This window comes from Sorex araneus, chromosome 1, assembly GCF_027595985.1.
Source record: "Sorex araneus isolate mSorAra2 chromosome 1, mSorAra2.pri, whole genome shotgun sequence".
Classification (NCBI taxonomy): domain Eukaryota; kingdom Metazoa; phylum Chordata; class Mammalia; order Eulipotyphla; family Soricidae; genus Sorex; species Sorex araneus.
Window position 1 is genome coordinate 109,214,608 of NC_073302.1, and position 26,507 is coordinate 109,241,114.

At 39.4% G+C, this 26,507-nt stretch overlaps 1 protein-coding gene across 1 annotated transcript; it reads right to left on the reverse strand.

The window, feature by feature from the left end:
* Positions 1-13,552: 13,552 nt before the first annotated feature.
* On the reverse strand, positions 13,553-14,040 carry LOC129406758 (small nuclear ribonucleoprotein Sm D2-like). Its single transcript, XM_055145158.1, has one exon. The coding sequence runs from the start codon at positions 13,989-13,991 to the stop codon at positions 13,635-13,637; it is 357 nt and encodes a 118-aa protein (XP_055001133.1). The 5' UTR covers positions 13,992-14,040; the 3' UTR covers positions 13,553-13,634.
* Between the last annotated feature and the right edge of the window lie 12,467 nt (positions 14,041-26,507).

Sequence of the window (26,507 nt, forward strand, 5' to 3'; positions counted from 1 at the left end):
GTTTATTTTTATATCTTCCGCTCTGCCTGGCTGTGTGGAGAACGCATCCATCCTCTTCAGGTCTGCCTCCCCCGTCGAGTGTAAGGAGAGTGATGCTGGTGGTGACTTACGTAAACAGGGAAGTGGGGAGGAGAGAGGCGGCGGCGCACTATTGGCCAGGCTGTCCTTATCAGAATTAGCTAGTGGGGATTGGGTCCAAAGTGCTGGGGAAGGGGAAAATAACTGAGGCAGGTCCACCCCCCAGGAGGCCTGGCCCCCACCCCCACCCCCTGCCAACGCTGTACCTGTGGGGGAGTTTGCCAAACCTCGGGTGAAAAGATCAAGCTTTGTCCCATTTCTACTACATTCAGGACACAGGCAAGGTACCCTCTCAACAATGCACCCCAGTGCAGGGATGTGGGGAACGGGTATGAACAGATGATACCCTTTCCCAATCTGGAAACCTGGATAAATATCTCTCACCTCCCCCCCAAAAAAATCTAGCACTGTGAGCCTTGACCGTTTTGATGTAGGCTGGCAGATACATAGAGAACCCCTCAAGTCCCCCCTGCAACCCAAGACAATGACAATGGATTTCTTGGGAAATAATATCAATAGCCCTAGAGTTTCAAAAAGCCAACTTTGAATGAAATAGCAACTAAGGTAGTTAAGACTTTCACCTGGTGCCAGCAAGAGAACCAGAAAAGGCCAGACACCTTGGGGACCCCATATGGTTTTGCAAATGGACCCTGGATCATCCAAAGAAGCTCCAGCAGGAACCAAAGGCCAGGAAAGGAATTTCAAAGATCACTAAGTATGCTGGAGCAATAGCACAGCACTTAGGCATTTGCCTTTCATGCCGCCGACGGGAGTTCGATTCCTCTGCCCCTCTCGGAGAGCCTGGCAAGCTACCGAGAGTATCTAGCCCACGCGGCAGAGCCTGGCAAGCTAGCCGTGGCATATTGGATATGCCAGAAACAGTAACAATATGTCTCTCAATGAGAGACGTTACTGGTGCCTGCTCGAACAAATCGATGAGCAACGGAGATGACAGTGACAGTAACCAAGTATGTATTGCCATGTGGGAGTCTGAGCTTTTCTCTATCTTCCTGCCTGCCTGTAGGACAGACTTATTCTAATTAAACCTTTGCTCTTTCAATAGTGGAATAGAGTTACCTATAGACTGTACTTTAAAATTTGCAATAGAATTTCTGTGAGAACACATACACACCTGGTAAGAGATATCTCACTTTCCTCTGTAGTAAGAGGATCTGAATTTTTTTTTCTTTTTGGGTCACACCCGGCAACGCACAGAGGTCACTCCTGGCTCTACATTCAGGAATTGCCCCTGGTGGTGCTCAGGGTACCATATGGGATGCTGGGAATAGAAGCCGGGTTGACTGCGTGCAAGGCAAATGCCCTACCCACTGTGCTACCGTTCCAGCCTGAGGCTCTGAATTTTGGAATCAGATTGATACCAGGAATTACACAGTATGTTTGTTACAGTCCCGGCAGTTGGACTTGACTGTAGCCTCTTAATGAAATATCACAATGACTGAGGACCCTTTTCTAAGCAAGGCTCTGTGGAGGTATGAAAGTGATCCTCAAATCAACAAATCAAACTTGGTTCCTGCTATGGAGTCTTACGCCTATACAGAGAAAAAGATTTGTGTTTTGGGAAATATTGCACAACAATACTGGTTATTACTTTTGAGAAGTTGTATGGTCACAGCAAAATTAAGAGGATACTACGGTCATTTTGCATAAAATCCATTGCCTAGAAAGTGCAAAGTCTCCTTCATTTTCAACCTTCTACACCAGAATAGTGCCTGCATTACAATCACTGAGCCTATCCTGACACATAGTAATCATCTCAAATACACAGCTCCCAAGGTATATTCTTGGTCCTATAAATTCTACATGTTCTAAAAATATATAATGCATATATTCTATTTTATAGTAGTAGAATATTGCATTATCCTAAAAAGCCTGTTTTTTTCCACATTAAAAATAAATCCTATATTTTCCATCTTAAAACAATTTAAGTCCTGTTATCACTGTATCACTGTGTCACTGTATCACTGTCATCCCCTTGTTCATCAATTTACTCGAGCAGGCACCAGTAACATCTCCATTTGTCCCAGCCCTGAGAGTTTAGCAGCCTCTTTTTTACTCATCTTTCCCAATGATTGGAGGCTCTTTCAGGGTCATGGGAATGAGACCTGTTATTTTTACTGTATTTGGCATATCAAATATGCCACGGGAGCTTGCCAGACTCTTTCTTGCAGACCGGATAATCTTTGTAGCTTGTCGGGCTCTCCGAGAGGCATATTTATATATTTCCCTTTATGATGATGTATTGCTGCTGATGATGAATATGTTCACTCATGCGTGAGGTTCGGCCTGAGTGTGTGAAAAGCAGCCTGGAGTGTGGCACAGTTGTATTGTGGAGGTCGGCTGTCAAGACTGGGTCCCTTGGAGCAGGGAGGGCTCCAACCGGCCCCCTCTGGGGTGCCTCAAGTGAAGACAGCCTGACGCGGAGTCCTATGGCATGGTCATGGGGGCCTCATTTTATGCTCTGTTCCTGGAGAAGCAACTGTGAGTTTTGGAGGGTGGCCGCTGAGGAGATTATCTGGTGCCAGCAGGAGGTGGTTTATGGGTGTGACCCCTGGGTCGCCAGAGATTGGGGAAGCAGGCAGAGGATCTCTGCTCCTTGGTCCTGTTGAGCCCAGAGTCCAAAATCACAAAGTTCTGCATTACCTGGGTTCCGTGGGACTTCAATCATTCGTGAGGCTCAACTCGAGTGTCTGGAAAGTGGCCTGGAGCGTGGAGACAGTTGGGTAGTGGAGATCAGCTGCTGGGGCTGGGTCCCTTGGGGCAGGGAGGGCTCTCACCCGCGCCCCTCTTCTATTGCATAGGTAAATAATTATTAAGCAATGTTGGGTATTTCAACTGTTGAGACATGAGACATGCTGAGAATATCATTTTTTATAATTGCTCAGCATCTGATGGGTCCTTAACTTCCTGATCTTGTTTGCCAAGCTATTACAGTCTGCAAATAGCTGTTGGTACACAAGCCATCCCCTTTAAGAACTCATGAAATCGACTCTGATGTATTCTTTGGCCTGACTCCAGGATACAACTCCAAGATACAACTGAGGTTTGTTCAATCCTCAATTGATTGATGGAATATCTTTGTATTCACTTTTGACTCTGTTTTCAAACTTGAATTATCTTTGCTTTTTAGAGCACCTCACACAGAACAACACCTATTCCTCGAAACCAGTACCGTGGTCACTAAGCCAGCATGAGTAATATTCGATTTGAACAGATTAGAAAAGAAGCAAGCAAGATGTGAAAGCAAGTGTGCCACTCTTAAGTCGCCCATAAGATTGGTAGACAAAGTATCTGAATGTCCTGGATAATTAAAAAAGGGTGATCAAAAGAAACAGATACAATCAGCATTAGACTTACTAAACTCAATTTATATCCTTTTAGATAACTAGATGAATGCCAAAGAGGTCTGTGTATTTAATTTGTGGCAAGTCATTTTAGACACTTATATTCAGCAGCAAACAAGGGAAAATTTCAGTGGGCCAAGGGTTCTGAGCAGAAAGTTTTAGATCTAAAGGGATAACTCAGGCATGTAATGAATAAATAAATATTCTATACAAAGTAATAATGGATATATAGAACATCTCCAAAAGCAATTATGTAGCTTTAGTTACTTGACCAAAACTTACTGGGATATTTTTTCTGTGACTAACCTATAATGAAATGTAGCTGGAAAACTTAAAAACTGTGACACTGGGTCATAATCCCTTAAAGTGTTTATTATATACATTTATATGGCTTTTATAATGCATTACCCACTCTTAATCTCAAATAGCACCTAAAATGTTGAATTGCAAGAGCCATGGTTAGTGATGAACAATTATGACTTGTGGATAATAGAATGTGTATCTGTTTCTAAATGCCTGAGAAGAAATTTCATACTTTGAAAGAAATACAGTTATATTGACTGATATGTGGTATAAAAAGCATGCATTTTCTTTATAGCAGATAAAAGTATTTAAGACAATTTTTAAAAGAGCATTCCTACACGAGATATATTGTCTCTCTCTAGTTGATTAACATGTTTATTGTGACTTATACAATGTTGTATGCTAAATACATCCAAATAAATAAAGAGAAACAAAGGTTTTCCAGAGTTTTCAACCATGTCACATTGATTAGACATAGCTATGATAGTAGTTTCTGTGTTCTCTAGGAATTCTTATTATCTTACTAAAATAATAAAGACAAATGAGTTAACTATCACAACTTTATTTCTTCGAGTCATAGTTATAATTTAAACTGAGTTTTTTTCTTTTGCCTCTACTGTAGAATAAATGTATTCTGTTCTTATCCTTTTTTATTAGGTCCTGTTATTTATTTATTTTTTTGTGAAATGCAAAGAAAGTTTTGAAACTGCTTTCTAAAATACATTTTGCTTTTTTTTGGTGGGGTCACACCCAGCAATGCTCAGGGGTTACTCCTGGCTCCGCACTCAGGAATCACCCCTGGCAGTGCTCGGGGGACCATATGGGATGTTGGGAATCGAACCGGGGTTGGTCGCATGCAAGGCAAACGCCCTACCCGCTGTATTATCGCTCCAGCTCCCTAAAATACATTTTGAAGCCAAATTATACACTTTTATTTTCTCAACCCTTTTCCTCATTTTTCTCCTGGGACATATGCTATTATGTGCAAAATTATATCAGAGAAAAATTTACAATATTATTTATTTGTTCAATCTGTAGTATTTTATATGTTTTTCATACTCTCTATGTGACTGTTTATTGAATCGATATGATGAAAATAAATGAAATGAGGAAAACTTTGACTACATTAAGAAAATTGCTTTATTTTTTAACATATTCTGTCCAGGCATATTCTAAGAGTCCATAAACTTGTGTGATACTTAATAAATTGTTTTAATGTTATACACAAAATCACTTGTAATATAAGACTGTAAAATCAGAAAATGCAGACTGAGAAATGCTATAATAAATAACTCATCAAGAAATCAGCATATAATTGAAAAATTGCTTTTTTCTGCTACATAATACCATCCCTTGATACTTCCAATTTTTCTTTTTTTTATAATATCATTATTCCTTAAATTATTATTTCACTTTATTTCGCCAGTGGCTGTGTGTGGGAGGAGACAGATTGCTACCCAATTTGGAAAAAAATTCACAACAAATTATATAGCCTGGTGGAGCAGTTTCTAGATGTAAAGTTTGAGAATAATTTTCTTTAAACCTTCAGTGAAAGATAGTTACACTTTAATAAAACTATAAAAGACTGAAAAAAAATTACCAAATTATATGCCTTCCCCTGCCCAAGTCTAGATAAATGTTGGAAAAAAAATTGCAACAAATAGATAGAGTCTGGTGAAGCTGTTTCTAGATCTAAAGCTTGAAAAGAAAATGATTTAAGCCTTCAGTGAATAGGAGCTACACTTTAATAAAACTATAAAAGACTGTTAAATTCTACCAAATGTTTACTTCGATAAACCCTGCATTTCTCCCAGCCAGCCAGCGTCTAGCAGGATGCACGTGAGATTCTTTCTAGAAGACAATTGGCTCTTGTGTCATCCACTCGCCTGCGTCTGCCCTGGCAGGACCTGCTCATGCTGACATTTGGGGATACAATCAGCCCTCCTGTCGCCTCCAAAAATAACACACAGCGCGAGGGAGGTGCAAGGCCCTGCTTTTTTATAGAGCCCCGCATTGCCATGGAAACCAGACAGGCAGGAAGAGCCAGAAGCAGGGCATCACCCAGCGGATGCAGCGCTGGCCTCATCTGAATCCCTCCTATAGGAACCAGGAGCTGCCCTGACAAGCCCCGATGGCTTGTGTGTGTGTGTGGGGGGGGGGGGCTTGCAGGGAACCACATCCCCGAGGACCCCCTGCAAGGGCCGGGCAGCTCTCCCCACCAGGGGTCTCCTCTGCCAGGCGGGGCTGAGAAGAGTGTAGATGATTTCCACTGGACGCCACGCTGAGCTACTCTGAAGCTCACATTTCCATTTCGCCCAGTGTAAATTGGCAAGTGAGCAGGTGTGCATTGCTGACCGCCTCCAGCAGCCAGGGTTCGAGGCTGTCAGAAATGAAGGAGCAACGCTCCACTCCCCTGGGCAAAGGGATTCAGCAAAACATTCTTGCTGGCAGTAGCTTGATCAATCAGTGGATTTTTATTCTGTTGTCTCTGAGAGATTTGCCATGAGCAGGCAGTTTGTCTTGGGTTAAGAAATTAAGCCTCCCCTTCCCTCCCCTCCCCTCCCCTCCCCTTCCCCTCTCTTCCCCTCTCCTCCCTTCCCCTACCTTTTCCCTTAACCTCTCCTCTTCTTTCCCTTTTCCCCTCCCCTCCCCTCCCTTCCTTTTCCCTCTCTCTTCTCTTCCCCTCCCCTCCCTTTTCCCCTCTCTTCCCCTACCCTCCCCTCCCTTCCTTTTCCCTTTCTCTTCTCTTCCCCTCCCCTCCCCTCCCTTTTCCCCTCTCTTCCCCTCCCCTCCCTTCCCCTCCCTTTTCCCCTCTCTTCCCCTCCCTTCCCTTCCCCTCCCTTTTCCCCTCCCTTCCCCTCCCTTTTCCCCTCTTTTCCCCTCCCCTCCTTTCCCCTCCCTTTTCCTCTCTCTTCCCTTCCCTTCCCTTTTCCTCTCTCTTCTCCTCCCCTCCCTTCCCCTCCTCTCGACTCCCTTCTCCCCTCTTCTCCCCTCCCCTCTCCTCTCTTTTCTTTCCATCTTCTCCACACCCCTCCTTTTCTCTCCTATCTCCTCTCTTCTCCCCCCTCTTCTCCCTTCATCCCCTCACCTGTCCTTTCCATCCCCACCTCCTTTTCCTTCCCTATCTTTTCTTCAGGCTATGCTTAGGGATCCATCCCTCTAGGGGAAGGTGTGTGGTGCAGAGGATTGAACCCAGGTGAGCTGTAAGCAGGGCAAATAATGCACTACCCATCTAGACCCTGTTGTGTATTTTTCTTCCCTCAGTACTTTCTAGAAGGGGGTTGAAATTTCTAATTTATTCATATAGAAAATAATACTTAAACTACTTGGCTATGGTAAACTATGGCTCGAGTCTCTTCCTTCATAAAAATCTCCCAACCATTTCTCACTGAGGCAGGAAATTAGACTCTGCTCAGATTGTGTCGAGTAACTGGCCTTTGTGCCATTTCCGACCCTCTTCACCCTTTGGAGTTGCTTGCTGCATGCCACTGTTAAATAGTTAGCTTATTTATTTATTCCTTTTTTACTTCATGTTCCAGATTCTGTGGATTGGGGACATTTTGTCCAGGTTTATCTCTGTAAGATTATCTAATCTGTATTTGAGAACTTATTCATCTTGAGAAGGTAATGTGTACATGTTTGAACAATTTCTTCCTCATTGGGTATTAAATATAACTTCACATACAACAACAGGAAGATTTTTTTGATTTTTGGATGAATAAAGTAGAAATTAGGGGTTGAAAAAGGCATCAGTGTTCTTTGTTCATCTGGAGATTACTAGAACTACGAGTATGTGTCCTTAGACAAATAAAGTCACTTTATATAAAAGTAGGTCACATCAATTAAATAAATTTGGGTTTAATTCATACCTGCTTAGTGATTGTGCCTAGATTCCAAATTCCTCATTTGTAAGATGCTCAATTACATTAGCTATTTGATTTTTTCTTTGTTTTTTTTTACTTTGATTTTCTTTGAATTTTCTATTCCTCTTTGTACAACTACATAAATTATATTAAAGTACCTCACTTATAAGAAGTCATATTATTCTTTTTGTGCTTTCTGGCAAAATTTAATAAGATTTGTTAGAAAATCTAGTATTGTAGTAATATAACAGAAACAATTACTTAAGTATTCCTAACTTAAATCCAACATTAGAAAGTTAAGTACATACAGAAAATATACTCATATTCTTTTGAGACTTCTCCACGGCATCGTTTCTTGTTGGTAATGGAAAAACCTCTTTGCTCCATTTATGCATTCATTGGAGGTAGATATTTATTCATAACTTCACTTATTTAGTCATATTTTATTTATTCATGTATCTTTAATTTTAAAATAATATGTCTTCCCATTTTAATTAATTAACCTTTATTTTAAATATTATTAATGATAGAGCTTTATAGAAAAATGTTTCTGCATCATACTCTCCACCAAATGTCTACTTCTTATGACCAATGTCTCCCAGTCTCTTCCCATTTATTTTTTCCCCCCGAGGTAAGTTCAGTTCTATAAACCAACTGAAGTTCTTTTGATTTTGACTTTGGCCATTTGCTCTTCCCTGTGGTTCCACCCACCCTTTTTGGTATGTGGGGAGGGGACAAGAGGCATGCCCAGAGGGTGCTCAAGGCTGACTCCTGGCATTGTACTCAGGGGTCCCTCCTGGCAGTGCTTGGGGAACATAAGAGATGAGGGGGTTTGAACTTGGATTGGTCAATGCAAGGCAAACTCCTTACCCACTGCTCTAACTCTTTGGCCCCTGTTGTTCTCTTTCCATTAAATATGTTCTAAAGAGAAAGCTACATTCTCTCTTTGCTGTAAATTTAGACCTGTTAAATTCTCATGGTGCATAGCTAGAATTCTAAGTTGAGGCATTTTATAATCAAGCAGGAAAAACCAGTATTTTCACATTATTTGTATAAGCTAAGTTCAATGTTTAGAATATATAGCAAGAAATAACTTTATACTGCTTTTGTTAAGCAAGATTTTAATAACAAAAGAATCATTAGAAGCATCTTGCATCGCAGAAGACAGTCTTTGCTAACATAGCAGAGAAAATTTGTTATCTCTTCTTTATCCAGTTTATACAATTTTCTTTTTCTGAGAGTGGAAGCTCAAGCATCCATTATAGCAGTCATCAGTTTATGACATGGCTATCATCATAAGCATTTTTTTTGTATCCAATTTAATCTTGAAAACATATGAGTACGTGGTAAGAAAATCCAGGCCAAGAGGAAACCTAAACCTCAAAAACCAATTTGATATGTTCGGGAAATTATTTTGTTTGGGAACTTGTTTACCAATTCTTACAAAGAGAAAAAAAATATGTTGAATCAATAGATTGATAATCGGATCATCCTACTTGTTTGATCCTGACTGTAAACAATAACATAAATCAAGTCTCATACTGATTTATGGGTAGGAGAAGTCTCAAACACCAAGTCTCATCCACCAAGCATCATACTCGTGCTAGGTGTCTACTAAACTACCAACATTCAAGATAAATACTGAATGGTGCTGTGATTCTATAGCCTTAGATTGGAGAGGAACAGATGGATGAATGCAAGACACAAACATGGCCTGCGTGGCTGGGTTGACGGCTGGGATCTGTTTACTGACTTCGGTCTCTGTCTTTTGTCTATGAGTTTTCCAAATTTCACCAAAAAAACACTGCTTAATTAAAAACTACATTACCCAAATCCGTTTATTTGGTCCAACAGGTACATCTAGTTTCATGCCTCCATGCACACAGGGACCATCTCTCAAACAGAAGAATTCCGAGGATTCTCCTTTCTCTATTCAGAACTGGCCAAGGGTGAGTCCTTTTCCTGAATGTTCAAAATTTAAGTAACTCGATTGCCGAGTCCCCTTTTACCTACCAACCTCTGAATCTGCGGATCTACTTATATCTGAGTCACTTCCTTATGGCACAGTGGACGTGACAGTCCTTGAGTTGCAGATGAATTCTCCAACTACAGCTTCTCTTGTTTTTACCTCATCTCAGATGACATCAGCATTGTCACCTTTGTCAGTTACTTGGCGCCCAGAGCACTCATGAGCACTGGAACAGGCATGTATACTGAAGCTCTGTTGGTGAGTACCCTTCTGTAAAGATCATGCATTTTTCTATTCATCTTCACACGCATTTTAAAAATATATTCTTCTTCATGATTATGCGTGTGATCTTCTGATACAATTTTAGAAACCATCTGTGCTTTGTTGATAGGAATAATTAAAATATTAGAAGCAAAATTTTATGGATCCTGACATAATTGCTTCTATAAACACATGCTCAAAATTAACATGTGCCAATGGAATATCTCAGAATAGCCTTTCATATTTCGGATCACGTTATAGTAATACAAATTAATGAAACAAAGAATTACTTTTTAAAAATATTTGAAGTATACTTTCCAATGAAAACACTTTGACCACTGGTCTAGTTCATTACATACTGACTTAACTGCTAAATCCAAATAGCTATATCGTGACACATGCCAAATGTTACTATTTTCAGCCTCAAGTAATGAAAATCTTGTCTACAAAAGAATTGTGTAGTGTAAAGGCATTGAGGTTGATCTCTGAAATCTAAATTTCATGACTGTTTCTTGCCTTTGCGATACGAGGCCAATCCTTAAACCCATGTCTATAATTTTCTTGCCAGCAAAGCTGTAATATTCCTACCTCTTCTGTTACTTAATTGACTCAGTGAATGTATATATTAGAAAAATTATTCATGTAACACAAAACCCATCTTGTGTATTTAACTGCCACCAGCCATTGTTATTTTTATGAGTATTTACTATTTATATGCTAAATTTATATTTACATACTGTATATTGCTAAATTAATATATATAGTGCACATTTTTATTTCTTAAGAATTTTTAATAATTTTTTCATTTGTTTATGTGTTTTTGCTTCTACTGTTTCTTGTTTTTCATCAGATTTTTCTACTCTTGTATATGCTCATAGATTTAACTGTGTTTAGGTACACTTTTTTCAGATTTTCTTGAATCAGCTACATGTACATTTTTAATTTTAACATCTCTATCCCTAAGAAATCCTTTGTTAATTTTAAGTTTATATCACTTAAGTTAAAATTACTGCAAAATTTGATATAATAAATAACAAAATTTGACAGCATACTTTGTCACTAGTTTATGTTTTGTAATATAAACTCAGTCAAGATTTATGATGAGTTAGTTATAGTTTATTTAATATATGGTCCCTAACTTCTTGATTTTTAACACTACTTGAGAAAAGTTTTAAAAATTTTTTTATATAAAACACTTTACTTTTTATATTTATTGCTAAAAGTAGAATTTGGATGTTCAGTAGATGTCAGTATAAGGCTGTTGTATTCTCACTTTGTGTTATTATATTCATATCAGCAAAGCTAATATACAAATATTTTCAATTACTTTATCATTAAAATATGATAATGCTCAACTTCATTGAACAAATAGACACCCTCCAACTTAAAATTATTACCTAATATAAAGAAGCACCTAAAATTAACACATATTCATTGTGGTGTATTTCTATGTTATGGCATTATATGTTTCTTTACTTATAAGAGCCAATTAAGCTATTATAGTGAAGTTCATCAGGGCTGGAGATACAGTGCAGTTGGTGAGACAGTGCAGTTGCCTTACATTCTCCTGTTCTGGTGTGATTCCCTGGCTTCAACCTCCGCATCATATATGGTCCTGCAAGCACTGAGAGATGTGAGCTCTGGGCAAAGAACCAGAAATTATGCCTGAGCACTGCATCTGGGTCCCCCAAACAAAAACTAAACAAAAATAAATAAATTTTCAATAAAAGAGTTAAGCTGATTAGAGGAGCTTACTAAATGATGACAAATCTAGTGAATGACCTATTATTGTTAATGCAAATAATTTTTTATTTCAAAAGGCTTATTTACATACCCATGATTTCTAAACTCATGAGAGATAAAGTTTCTCTTTAGTTATCTTTTAATAACTAGAAATTTAGAGAAACAGCTTATAGACCGCAGTTGACTTCTGTTTTCATTTCTCCAGAAAATTTTCTTATTCTGTTTACCTTCATTGAAATATTCCTACTGAATACTTTAATTATAACTCCCTTAAATTTCCACAAACATCTTAGTCAATAAGTGTCTCTTTGTAGTCCCAGACTTCTTATTAATAAATAACACAAAATACATGCTTATTTTTTTGGAACATCCCATATCCTTACCGTGCTCTTAGAATGCTCTTACAGGCAAATTATTCTGAACTACTAAGTCAACACTTGGTCACTTTCCATCTCTTTTTTCCTTCTAGTTTTTACAATATTAATTTGTACAAATAGAGAATTACACAGTATATACGTATAGGTTCATGTATTTTTTTCTGATATCTTTATATCTACATATGTACACCCAAACACATGTCTATCTATATCTCTCTCTATATGCTCTGAAAATAAATCAATTCAATTTATATTTAAATATTTTATTACATTTTTTAAGAGGCAGCCCTCCCCTCAATTCAAAATTCTTTATGTTATCACACAACTGAGAGGGACAGAGGCTTTTAGGGTGGCCTCCAATCACCCTTAGAGGTATTACCATGGTTCACACCAAATTTGAAACCTATCACATATGGTGTGGGAATAATGGGTATTAAGTGTTTTATGGTGTGTCTGGAGAGCAGCCTGGAGCATGGTGGTTGCTGGGTAGTGGATTTTCAACATTTTTAACACTGGAGAAGAATTGTTCCTCGGAACATGTGACAACAGAGGCATTGGTGGTTTTGGTGTCCTTGTCAATACGAACTCGGCCATGAGCATAGATTCATTCGAATGCCTAACAACTCGAATTGGATGGTTATGCTTGAATAGATGTGGCTCACTGCCTGCAGTTTCTATCTTCATCGTCTACGCACCAACTTCCTACTACGATAAAGAAGAAATTGAGAGGTTCTACATGGAACTGGAGAAGTTCTTAAAAGAAGACCACACCTTCTACAAGATCATTGTTGGTGATTTTAATGCCAAGATAGGTCCGAGAAGGTTGCCTGAAGAACTCCACATTGGGTGGGACACATAGCCTAGAGTGGAACGATCAGGGTGAGAGACGTCTGAATTCATCATGTCGACCAAGACCATCCATGGTAACTCACAGTTCCAGAAGGCCGAATCTAAACGCTGGACATGGGAGTCTCCCAGTGGACAGTTCCACAATGAAACTGACCACATCATATTCAATCGAAGATTTTGCCTGACCGATGTGGCTGTTGTCCCAAAATTCCAAATGGGATCGGACCACCATTTCCTTCGTGCAAAATTCTACTTCACAGAGCGGGGAGAAAAGTCTGCAAAATTTAAGTCTAAGAAGGCAACTCCCAGAATGACCACTAACTGAGAGCTCTTTGGCACTTTTGCAGCAATGTGGGAAGATGCCATCCTTGACAACATCGACGAAGAATACGATCGACTGGTTCAGCACCTCCATGTCTGTTTGAAGAATGCCAAGAATGAGAAAGCCACAAACAGACACCTGATTTCAGAAACTCTCGAGCTCATTCGTCAACGTGGTTTGGCGCAAGCCTCAGGCAACCACAAGCTAACGTCCGAGCTCACAAAGCTGTGCAGAGATGCGATAAAGGAAGACCTCAAAGAGAGAAGAGCAGCAGTGTTGGCCAGTGCAGCACAAGCTGGGAAAAGTATTCGCAAAGCTCGCCTGTCCTTCGCCAACTACAAGACCAAGATGACTGCCCTCCGACGTCCCGATGGATCTATTACATCTTCCAGAAAGGCAATGGACAGGATTATTCATTTTTTTTGTTTTGTTTTGTTTTGTTTTTTATAAAAAGGACTTTACTACTCCATCCACAAGGGCAGGTCTTCAGGGATGGGGAGGTGCCGTCTACTTGCCGGCGATGAGGGGGTTCCGCAGGACCACAATGACCGAGTCGCCACGCAGGAACATCTTGGAGATGTAGCGGTCCTTGTTGACGGGCTTGGACTTCTTCTTCCCCTTGCCGCTCTTGGGGACCTCGGTCCACATCTCCTTCATGTTCTCCAGCACCATGTTGCAGTGTCGGTCGAAGGCCTTCACGCGGCCCAGGAGCTTCTTGTTGTTGCGGCAGTTGATGAGCACCTGTGTGTTGTTCTTGACCGACTGCGTGAGCACGGAGAGCGGGCCCGTGTTGAACTCCTCCTCCTCCCGCTTCTGCAACTCCTCGGGGGTCATCTCGCTCTTGGGCTTGTTGAGGAGGCTCATGGTGGCGCCGCTACGGTCCTCAAATCAGCCCCGTTAGCTCCGCGTTGCTGCAGCCTTCTACTCCAATCTCTTTGACAGCCATGTCCACCTGCCCACATATCAAATTTCAAAGGATGGATATGTTGTTCCCGACATTCTCCCTTCTGAAATCTGACACGCCATTTTGTTGGTAAAGACGTGTACAACACCAGGTCCGGACAAGGTCAGACCCAAACACCTGAAGAATCTGTCACCGGTACTCATCAATACACTGGCCCAACTCTTCACACGCTACCTCTCTGAATGCAAGGTTCCATCTCAGTGGAAAACCAGTAGGACCGTTCTGTTGTACAAGAAGGGAGACATCCACGACATCGGCAACTATTGCCCAATCTGCCTGCTGTCTGTCGTCTACAAGTTGTTCACTCCTATTATCTGAGTAGAATAGGCAGAACACTAGACAAAGGACAACCATGCGAGCAAGCCAGGTTCCGAAGGGGATTCAGCACGATAGACCATATCCACACAGTGACCAAACTCATTGAAGTTTCTCGAGAGTTCAAGATGCCGCTCTGTCTAATGTTCATCGAGTTAAAGAAGGCCTTTGATTCTCTTGAGACAGGCGGTCATCGAAGTCCTGGCCAAACAGGGTGTTCAAACTCAGTATATCAAAATCCTCCTCGAGCTGTATTGTGGATTCACCACCAGGATCTCACCATTCTACAAGGAAGTGATCATTGATGTAAAGAGAGGGGTGTGGCAGGGTGATACCATTTCAACGAAACTCTTCAGTGCCGCCCTTGAGAACATCATGCGATGACTGGAATGGGAAGGAATGGGACAAAGATGGATAGTCAGCAATTATACCACCTCAGTTTCGCCAATGACATTGTTCTCATAACACCAAACATTAACCAAGCGGCACAAATGCTGGCCTACTTTGACCACGGGTGTGGAAAGGTCGGATTGCAGCTGAATCTCAACAAGACGATGTTCATAAAAAACAAACTGGTCCCTGAAGCTCCATTTGCTCTCAATGGAATGAACATCTCTGAATGCAGCAGCTATGTGTACCTGGGTTGAGAAATTAACATGAGGAACGACTTGGTGCCAGAACTGCGCAGGAGGAAGAGAGCAGCGTGGAATGCCTTCAAGAGCGTTGAAGAAGTGGTTAAGAGAATGAAGAAACTTCGACTTCGGGCACATCTTTTTGATTCCACAGTTCTTCCTGCACTAACATATGCCTCAGAGACCTGGGACCTATGCAAACAGGATGAGAATGCTGTTAGCGTATCACAAAGAGGAATCTTAAGAGCTAATCTGGGAATATCATGTCTCACTCAAGTGAGAGAAGGAATCCGGAGTTCTGACCTCCGTCAATGGTCAAAAATCAGGGATGCTGTCTCCTTTGCCAAGGCATCAAAAATCAGATGAGCTGGGCATGTAATGCGTTTCAGAGATGACCACTGGACTAGAGCTGCTACCGACTGGATTCCACGGGACGTCAGAAGACCTCGTGGCCGCCCATCAACTAGATGGTCAGACTTCTTTGTCAAATCCCTGAATGAACGATTTGAGGCTCTTACTGGAGCAAGCAAATATCATTGAGCTGCACTAGCTCAAGACAAGGACAAATGGAGATGTTACTGGCGCCTGTTTGAGCAAATTGAAGATCAACGGGACTACAAGTGATACAAGTGATCACACAACCACTATCAACATTTGATTCTCCAAAATACCAGTGTAGAAGAGAAGCAGGATTTGAGGAAAATGAATGCATATTCAATATTCTTGAGCAGCTCATGGCTTTATCTTCTCAATTTTTATTGACCTGAATATATCAAATATCCCAATGTGAGATAGAGATGCTCAGGAGAATGTCATAAAATATAATTTTCCTCTTTATGAATTATGCTGACATGTTACAAGACACTATTTCAAAAGTAGCACTCAACTTTTCTTTACAATTCTTTGAAAAAAATACATTGTCCTTTAAAATTGTATGCAAAAATAATAAATTTTATGCTGCCACTAATTTTTTTAAGAAGCTAAGATTTTAAGAATATGTTGATGATTAATTCTTCCATGATAAACTGAGTAGTAAGATTTTGGTTAGAAGTAGCTTAGTGGGGGTTGGTGAGATAGCAGAGGTGTAGGGTACTTGCCTTGCACACTGCTGACTAAGGTTCAATCCTCAGCATCCCATAAGGTCCCCCAAGAACCACCAGAAGTAATCTCTAAGCAATGATGGCTTTGACCTCCCCCCAAAACAAAACAAAAGAAAGGAAAAGAAAGCAGCGGATTATCCTGACAATTTTGCAGCTTATTATGGTAATCATGCTGATTTTGTTGGAGTACAAATTTGTCAGCAATCATTTCTGTTGCAATGAACTCATACAGAGAGCAATTTTACTTCATTTTTGTTCTAGAATTTTCTAATCCTTTGCATTTTTATTAGATTGTTAGTATATATACCAATGTTCATAATATTAGAGTTTAAAAATGCATATGTAAAACATTTTACATTTGTGATAGACTTTTTAAAAAATCTATTATATAAAAATATATAATATATATATAATTTTTATATAGCACTGTAGCTCTGTAATCCCATTGTTCATTGATTTGCTTGAGCAGGCACTAGTAACGTCGCCACTGTGAGATTTGTTACTGCTTTTGGAATATCGAATACGTCACGAGTAGGTTACCAGGCTCTACCTTGCGGGCGAGATACTTTCGATAGCTTGCCGGGCTCTCTGAGAGGGAAGGAGGAATTGAACCCAGGTTGGAGGAATTGAACGCGGGTCGACCGCGTGCAAGGCATATGCCCTACCCGCAGTGCTATTGCTCTATTTTATTATACATAATGGACTTTAAAATATGTGATGCCATGTTTGGCATAATTTACATGATAAGGCAACTTTTAGTTCATGTTTTTCTTCATCAAACAAAATATTTTGGAAATGACAGTATAAATAATGAAATGGAAATCATTATACTCCCAATATGTGGTTCTATGAATTTATTTTAAATGTGTTTATAAATGCATATATGTGCATATGTGTATAGTTTATATATACATATTTACACATGTATATAACTTAACATTTTTACAAATTAAGACTATATAATAATGCAGCAAAATCCACTATTATTGCTTTTCCTTTTTCACTTGTGTCAAAGAAATCAGAAAGAAAACAGAAATTATGCCAGGACATTTCTTAATGCATTTTATGTATCATATGAGAAATTGACAAAATGCTCTAGAGCTTTTCACTTAGTTCAGAAGCACAACGCAATTTACAAACTATTATCACTATGAAAAGAAATGAAATAAAGAATTTGCTCTGTCTAGCTTTTAGCTGATGTTAGCTAAGTGTGTATTATTTTGCTGATGTTGAACATAAGAAATTTTATGTGTCTGTTGTAATTTGGAGAGTCTCCAAAAACTGATGCAAATATTTCACAAGATTATTCCAGGAGGCAAAAGAGAAAGGAAAAGAAAAAAACAAAAAAACATGTGATGTTCTCTTAGACAGAGATTCCTGCCTTCATAAGACTGGATTTCTCCTGCTTGGTCACATAACAGTGGTTTCTAAGTTCTGTTTTGTTATGTTGACCTGGAACTTTGATGCTCATGTGCCTTGTCAACCAGGTAATTCTTTGTCTGAAGGGACACAAACAGAGCACAAAACAAGAACTTTTTAACCTTGTGCACAAATTCTAAGTACATGGATATAGTAAGTTTGAAATGTTTTCCACAGTATCTTCATTGACACAGATTTATATAGATACATATTTGATGGTGAAGGAATTATTTAAAAACGTGTGCCCATGTGTTTTTATACTCACTTTTCAAAGTAGAGCTGCATAGTTCAACATACTTACACCTACTTAGCTGATTAAAGGGGCCACATCTCAGCTATCCCAAATGACACAATTCATAATTAAGAGAAGCCACATTTGAACCCGGCTTTGCTACTTAGGTACCATATACATTGTCTTGAATTGCACTGGGATGTCTACCTACATCAGAAATTCAGAAACGTTGAAGACTAGGGTCATACCATCCTGCAAAGTGAAAGAAACCTCTCCAGGGAGGCAGGGACTCACGGGGAAGAAATGTCTTTGCCTTTAGATGCTCTTTAGGAAGCTGATTCCGTGATCTCAGGTCTACCTAAAGAGAAGAAAGTCCCCAAAGGGACATTCACTTCAATAATTCTCTTTAATTTATCTTCATAGTATTCAAAGACATTAAGCATGGAAGGAACACCTTAGCTGTTCCACACAAACTATCCACACACATAGAAATATAACAAACATATTTGAATATCATGACTTACATCGCTGTGCGACCTCTTTATTTTTATTTTATTTAGGGTGCACCCCTTACACTCAGGAAAAAAAAAGTGATTGCCAAACCCTAGCCCAAGGGTATCTAGAGTTTCTTATGTATCTGTCCTATCTTCTCTGAGTTTACAGTTTTCATTTTACATTTAGGTCAATAGCTCATTTCATGCAAACTTTTGCAAATAATCAAAATCTGAGTCTAGAATCCACCTCTTTTTTTATTGCTATGTGTATGTCTAGTTGTTCAGCTGGATTTGTTAAAGGACTATGGTTTCAATTGTATAAACTTTACTGTAAAAGAATTATCTTTGTTCATTGTATTCATCATCATCATCATCATCATCCCATTGATTGTTGATTTTCTTGAACAGTCTCAGTAACGTCTCCATTTGTCCTAGCCCTGAGATTTTAGAAGCCTCTTTTTACTATCCTTCCCAATGGTACCACATTGAGGCTCTTTCAGGGTCAAGGGAATGAGACCCTTCATTGTTACTGGTTTTGGCATATGAATGCACCACGGGGAGTTTGTCAGGCTCTCCCATGTGGGCAGGAAACTCTCTAAAGCTTACTAGATTCTCTGAGAGGGATAACTAGGCTATAAGATGTCTTCGGGGAGCTTGGTTTTATAGTCCCTGGATGTTGGTTGTTGATGGGATTACATTAATGGCAGTTTGTGGGTGTTACTGCCAAGCTACTGGAAAATGTGGGATCTGGGTGGAATAGACCCAGTCCGATCCAAGCAGGTTTGGAGATATCAGCCCCAGGTTCCACACACCTCGGTTCCTCTGCCAGTTCCTTCATGCTTGAGCTTATCAGAATGTATGGAGAGGGACCGTGAACGTGGCTGTGGCTGGGTTCTGGAGGTCTTCGGCTGCCAGGGATCTGCTTGGGATGGGGAGGGAAACTCAACTCACCCCCACCTACAGTATTAATTTACTAGAAAAAGATTACTTTTGTTTCCATTGTATCAACTTTACTGTAAAGGGATTATTTTTATTCATGGTACTAATTTATTGTAAAAGGATTATTTTTATCTCCATTGGATAAACTACTATAAAAGGCTTATTTTTCTCCACTGTATAGACTTACTGTAAAATGATTAGATTTATCTTCATTGTATAAACTTTAGTGTAGAATTTTTTTTCATTACTCTTTTTTAGGGAATTGGAAGGGCAGACCTTGACTATGCTCACGATCTACCCCTGACTCTGTGCTCAGGGATCACTCCTGATGGCCTCAGGGGGGTCACAGAGAGTGCTAGAGATTGAACCCAAATTGACATGCAAGTCAAGCACTTTACCCACTGTACTATTACTTTGGAATCTATTAACTTTAGTCATTTATCAATTACATTTGACAGTATTTGTGGGCATCGAGTTATGAGTCTGTTTCATTTTTGTCTCTTCTTTAACCAATATCATAATCTTCTGAATACCACACTTTTGTAATAAGTCTTAAAGTCAGATAATGAGTGTTAGATCTCATGTTCGTCAATATTGCATTAGCTTTTATAGGTAGATGTTTTGCTTTTCCACATAAATTTTATCATTTGTATGAAATAACCATGGCATATTCGATATGCCAAAAACAGTAACAACAGGTCTCACACTGGGGACATTACTGGTGCCGCTCGAGCAAATCGATGAACAACAGGATGACAGTGCTACAGTGTTACAGTATAAAATAACATTAAAATATCTGTCATATTGTTGAATCTGGGGACTGGAGCGATAGTGCAGCAGTTATGGCATTTGCCTTTCACATGGCCAAGCCGGGTTTGATTCCTCCATCCCTCTCGGAGAGCCCGGCAAGCTACCGAGAGTATCCCGCCCACACAGCAGAGCCTGGCAAACTACCCATGGCGTATTCTATATGCCAAAACCAGTAGCAACAAGTCTCACAATGGAGACGTTACGGGTGCCCGCTGAGCAAATTGATGAGCAACGGGATGACAGTGATACAGTGATTTATTTATTTATGTATTTCCTGCATGACAGAGCCTGGCAAGCTACCCGTGATGTATTCAATATGCTAAAAAGTTACAGCAATGTGGTCTTCGTGTTCCTGGGAGCAAGCACATGCCATTGGGCTATGTTAGAACGCAACAGGGACAAATGGAGACGTTACTGACACCCGCTCAAGCAAATAGATGAACAATGGGATGACAGTGATACAATGACTTATATCATTAGTTTTCTCTTACAAGAGGAAGTCTAGACATTACCAAAACTATTCCTTGTCAAACTTTTGTTCATTTTTCACTAAACAGGGCAATAGCGCCTGTATAATTGCTTGGTATGTCTACTGAAGACTTCTGAGCAGAATGATGTAGGTTCTACTGCATAAGTAAATCCTAATGAGTTCTGTGAAGTTGGAACAATAATATGTCACTTTGTGGCATTCTTAATGTAGTACAACTTCAGTTAGATATGAAGACTGCATGGAAAATTGCTGAAAAGTATATTCCAAGATTCAAGGTAAGCTTACTCCATCTAATGATCTGGGGAGATGAGTATGCACTGTATCACTGTCGCACTGTCATCCTGTTGTTCATCAATTTGCTTGAGCGGACACCAGTAACGTCCCCATTGTGAGACTTGTTGTTACTGTTTTTGGCATATCGAATACACCATGGGGAGCTTGCCAGGTTCTGCCATGTGAGCAAGATACACTCAGTAGCTTGCTGGGCTCTGCGAGAGGGATGGAGGAATCAAACTTGGGTCGGCCGTGTGCAAGGCAAATGCCCTACCCTCTGTGTTATCACTCCAGTCCATGAGTATACCATTTTAATTTAATTGAAGGTATCTTACTGATAATTGAAGGTCCTTACTGACATTTCTGGCGGTCCAGATCATTCAGAGACCCCAAGGGTCACTCTCTGTGATATACCACCCATACACAAGAAGGCTGCATACTCCTCCAGGGTAATGCAAGAGTGCTGGCATCAGGTGCCCCGGGACATGATAGGGGTAATAGATATTGACACTGAACATTATGAAGGAAAAGAGCTTTATTTAGAAAATATGGAAGGTAATTCAGAGAAACAGAAAGGGAGAGAATATGTATAACAGGTTTTGATAGAGGCAGTAGAGAACATATCAATGAATACATATCATTTGTAATCAAAGGCATTTCAACCAATATGACATGAAATTCATCATTGAAGGACTATGCATATGCATAATGATGAATACATATATAATTGTCACAAAGATAGTTATACATATTATGGGGTTAAAGCAAACCAAGCTAAGTCAAGTACTAGAGAGATCAGGCCATGTATAAAGCACTTGCCTTGTAAAGGCAAAACTCATCTCTATCCCTGTCACCCCATATGGTCACCAGACTTTTACTAGGAGTGATCCCTGAGCACGTGGCCAGGAGTAAGCCCTGCGTACTGCTGTGTGTGGCCCGGAAACCAAAATTATTATATTGTAAAAAAAGAAATAACGGTGGAATACAATTATTCCAGCTTTGAATTACTGGAAAAATTGCCTTCCTATTTCACAGCCTGATGTAATCATTATGAAATCTATTTTATAATATAGTTGTTGACTAGACAAATAGGAAATTGGACATTATGTTTACATGTTATAACCTTTTACGAATAAACAATTTTCTTTTATTTGTAATAAAACTGATTGTAGTGCTTCATTCTACTCCTTAGTAGATTAATCTGCTGCTTCAAACTTTGTTAAGTGTTATCATTGAGCAACGGGATGACAGTGATACAGTGATCATTGGGTTGGTAGAGAGATGTACAGAGGTTATGGAATTTACTTTGCACGCAGTTAACTCTGTTCCAGCCTGACTCCTGAACACAAAGCCAAAAATCGCCTCTGGCGTTGTTGGGTGTGGCCTGCTAATCCCCTTACCTTCCCCAAAAGGCTCTGACATTGAAGGTGTGCTATTTTTATACCATGACAATGTTTATTTATCATTTTACAATGAATTGATCTCATACTGAATTTCCAGCAGTGAATTTAGCCTACTAACATTTCTCTCAATTTTTATCTATTTACTTATTTTATTTTTATTATATATTTTTTCTTTTTGGGTCACACCTGGCGATGCTCAGGGGTTACTCCTGACTCTACACTCTCTATGCTCAGGAGTGACCCCTGGCGGTGCTCAAGTGAACATATGGGATGGCCAGGATCCAATCCGGGTCAGCCACATGCAAGGCAAACCCCCACCATGCTGTCCTATATCTCTGTCCCCAGTCAATTAATTTTTTAAATTGAAAAGACTTAATGTCTAACTAGAGTGTGTCTCAGCTTTCAGACAGTGCTTCTGGAGAGATTGGTTGGTTTTGCTGGAGTATGAGATGATTAAAGTGGTATTTGCAAACCACAGAAATTGGTGTCCACTAGCGGAATTGAATCCAGGTGATAGCTAAGAAGAAAAACTAGAAAAATGGCATCAGGTTCGAAAAGGTTTGGATTGGAAAAGTTATAGTTTTAGCAGCAGAAGAAAATGATTTGAAGCCTTTCTAAAGGAGCATGCATTAAACACTTATGTCAGATTGTTTTCATAGACTAGAATTCTTGTCTATGGTACAACTTAAATAAGCCCAAGTATACTTAGCTGTAGAGTTCCTCCAAAAAAAAGTAAGGTAAGAACCTCACGATGCTGACATGGAAAGGCAAAGTGCTTAAGAAATTATGTTTCAGTGTTGTGTTGAACAAGGAAAACATATTTTGACTTCCTCCTCTACTTGCATCATTTTTTTCAGACACAGTCATTTATCTACCTGTACGCCAGATTGTTCAAATAATTATAACTTGTAACTTGACCACAGGGTATTTTAATCTTTTAATTGACTTCCTTAGGAATTATACCTACATCAAAGTGTATGATTAAAGGGAGTAATAATGCATCTTAACGTAGAAATTGCATTTTAAAACGCTAGCGTTTTCTCCCCTTCAATGGTTTCACATTCTGACATCTAAATTTGCTGTTCAAAAGTCTGTCCGCAAGTACACATGTAAAATAGTTAAATGAGTTTTCAAATATTTGAAGAAACGATGCTCCATTTGAAATGAATTATAACTTTAAGGGAAAAAAATTCAGCCGTGAGTTCCACTTGCTACCGTTCTTCTTGTGAACTTTTTTTTTTTTGATTTTTGGGTCACACCCGGCGATGCACAGGGGTTACTCCTGGTTCTACACTCAGGAAGTAATCCTGGCAGTGCTCAGGGGACCATATGGGATGCTGGGATTCGAACCCGGGTCGGCCGCTTCAGTGTTTCAGTGTTGTGTTGAACAAGGCAAACGCCCTACCCGCTGTGCTATCGCTCCAGCCCCTCTTCTTGTGAACTTTTAAAAAACAGTTTAATATGGAAATGAAATTAAAATGGAGTAAAGCATATGTTTCCTTCGCTTTTACTCTATGGATGCATGAAGTCACAAAGAAAATAAGAAGTAGGGAGAATTCTTAACTGACTATAGGGCTTTACAGTTTGCTTTAGCTTCTGATATTTTTTTTCCAGGAAAAACACTTGGTGAAATGGAATAACCAAAATGTTTATGCTTATGTAAGAGATTATGTAAGAAAAAATAGTGGCATGGGATAGGGGGGTGTTGGGATGATAGTCCAAGAAGGTGGATGCTCCTGAATGGCATGGTACTGAAGTTTCATGTCTAAAATTATACTACTAACAGTCTACAAACCACCTTATTTGAAATAAAATGGAAAAAACCCCACACTTAACTTTTTGTGTATACTTAAAAACACTTTAAATATCATGATTTACAGTATGATACTGATAGGTATTTGTGCACCACAAACCCAACAGAGAAGGTGCAGTTGGGGCAGGGATGTGGGGTGGGTGTGCTCCCATTGATGCTCAGGACTTATTCCTGGCTCTGTGATCAGGGATCACTTCCGGCAGGCTGGGGGACCATATGGGGTACCAGTGATTAGATTATGTCAGCCACATGCAATGAAAGTGCCCTTCCCACTATACTACCTCTCTGGTCTGGTCCTGAAGTGTGTTAATCTTTAATTTAATTTGATCTTTAAGAGGATGACACGAGTCTAGGTTTTGGTTTATCTAAAATCATGTTTATAAGATAATTGTAAAAAAAATCCAGGATCTGAACTTAGTTCAACATCTTAAGAAGAAAAAAAGGCCAATGCCATGCTACTTTTAGTTTTGTTATTAAACAAGACAGACATGGACTTCTGAATTCTAAGCATTTGATCCATCTATTTGTATTTGACAGTAGTTATTCTCTTTTGAGAGTACTGCTTGAATTTTATCATCTCTCACTGACCCTTTATCAAAGTACTGAATTCACCACGTCTCAGCCTTTTGGCTAAAATCAAGTGCACAGTACTAAATTCTATCGAAAAGTAATGTATTTCTTTGTACATTCGTAAAGTATTTCAAATTATAGTTAGAAACATGTCTGTATAACTAATTTATTTTCATTTATCTTTATGTGGAAAGAAATTGTTCACAGACTAAAAGTTAAGGCTCACGTGACAGAAAATTCTTTGCCAAATATGCATTCACGTTGCTCTGAATTTGTTAAAGTTAGTAATAATGGTTATGTAAATTTCACTGTAAGCAGAACAAGAACTTGTAATGAGCACTTGCAGCGGATATCACTTTGGGATACTGTTGTTGAGTACCAATTTTGATTTTTAAAATTCACTTCATTTTATTTCATAAAATTCCGCTTCCCTAAAGCCTACAGCTGCACTTATAACTTATGTGTTTTATATTAATACTTCGATCGCAGTTTCAAAATTGGAATAGCACACCAGCAACAAGTGTCCACACCTTCAACTTTGAGGTGAAGGACAACTATTGTTGGTTTGTCCTCTGGCATATTGTTCCTTACAATTTCAAAAATAATCTACGTGCTAAAATGTTCAGAGACTAAAAATTATACTTAACTCCATTTCCAAGTCCCTGGCTCTTCAGTTCAAAGCTGAGGCTTTGAGGTTTATCAAAGGATTATAGCCTTTGACTTGTCTTTGAAGACACTCTAGTGAAGTACACCATGAAAACACCACATCAGTATCAACAGCACAGCCAGAAAGGTGAGGAGGCAGAATGTAAAATAGCAGGTTAAAATGAAACTATTAACTCAGGGTTTTAACTACAGACTATAGTCTCAAGAGACTGTTACTTGCCCTCTCCTTCTGCTGTCATTATACTTGCCTTTATCTCTATTATTTAGTAGATTTGAAATCAAGAGTTTCTTGACGGCGAGTTGAACAGCAGATCAAGTATTCATTAAAAACTCATCACCAAGTGATCCTTTAAATGGAACGCCATTGGTATCACCCAGGGAATCAGACCCATTTGCCGCCACACAGAATTCTACTCGCAGTGGGGGAGCCAACAATGCCCTTGGTACCATTTGACAGCAAGCGTTTGCTAATTATAATAAAGTATAAATGCTGAATGGAGAGAAGGGAGAAAACACCATTTGTCAGAGTTTAAGTTTAGAGCTGCTGGGAGAAAGAAGTTAATGTAGAGAGAAAAAATCATAATGAATGGTTTCCACACCTCTTCTTGGGTAGATTCCAACATGCATGTTGTTGGGAATTGCTGTTATACTTGATGGATGAAAGTTGTACGTTAAAGTAAGAAAGCACTTGCCTTTGATAAGCAAATGGAAATTCCTAACATTCTGGCTGAACAAATTTTATATATATATACATATGTGTGTGTGTGTGTGTGTGTGTGTGTGTGTGGTAGGATGTTTTCCTTGCACGCCGCTGACCCGGGTTCAATTTCTCCGTCCCTCTCAGAGAGCCTGGCAATCTACCGAGTGTATTCCATTCACTCGGCAGAGCCTTGCAAGCTACCCGTGGCGTATTTGATTTGCGGAAAACAGTAACAACAAGTCTCACAATGGAGACATTACTGGTTTCTGCTCGAGTAAATCAATGAACAATGGGACGATAGTGGTACAATGCACATAGATACACACGCACATACATACATATGTATATATACATACGTATATGTAAATATACTTTATATATAATTTCATATATATGTGTATATATGATTTGTATATAATTAACATATAATTTGCCATATATATGTATATATAAACATACACAAACACACACACGCATATATATATAAACTTATGATCATTACCTTTGAGATAGAAAGCATTATAGGTGCAAGGAAATGACAACTATGAGATAAAAACTCA

Coding starts and splice junctions, on each gene's coding strand:
- LOC129406758 (XM_055145158.1), bottom strand. CDS start 13,991: ATGAGCCTCCTCAACAAGCCCAAGAGCGAGATGACCCCCGAGGAGTTG.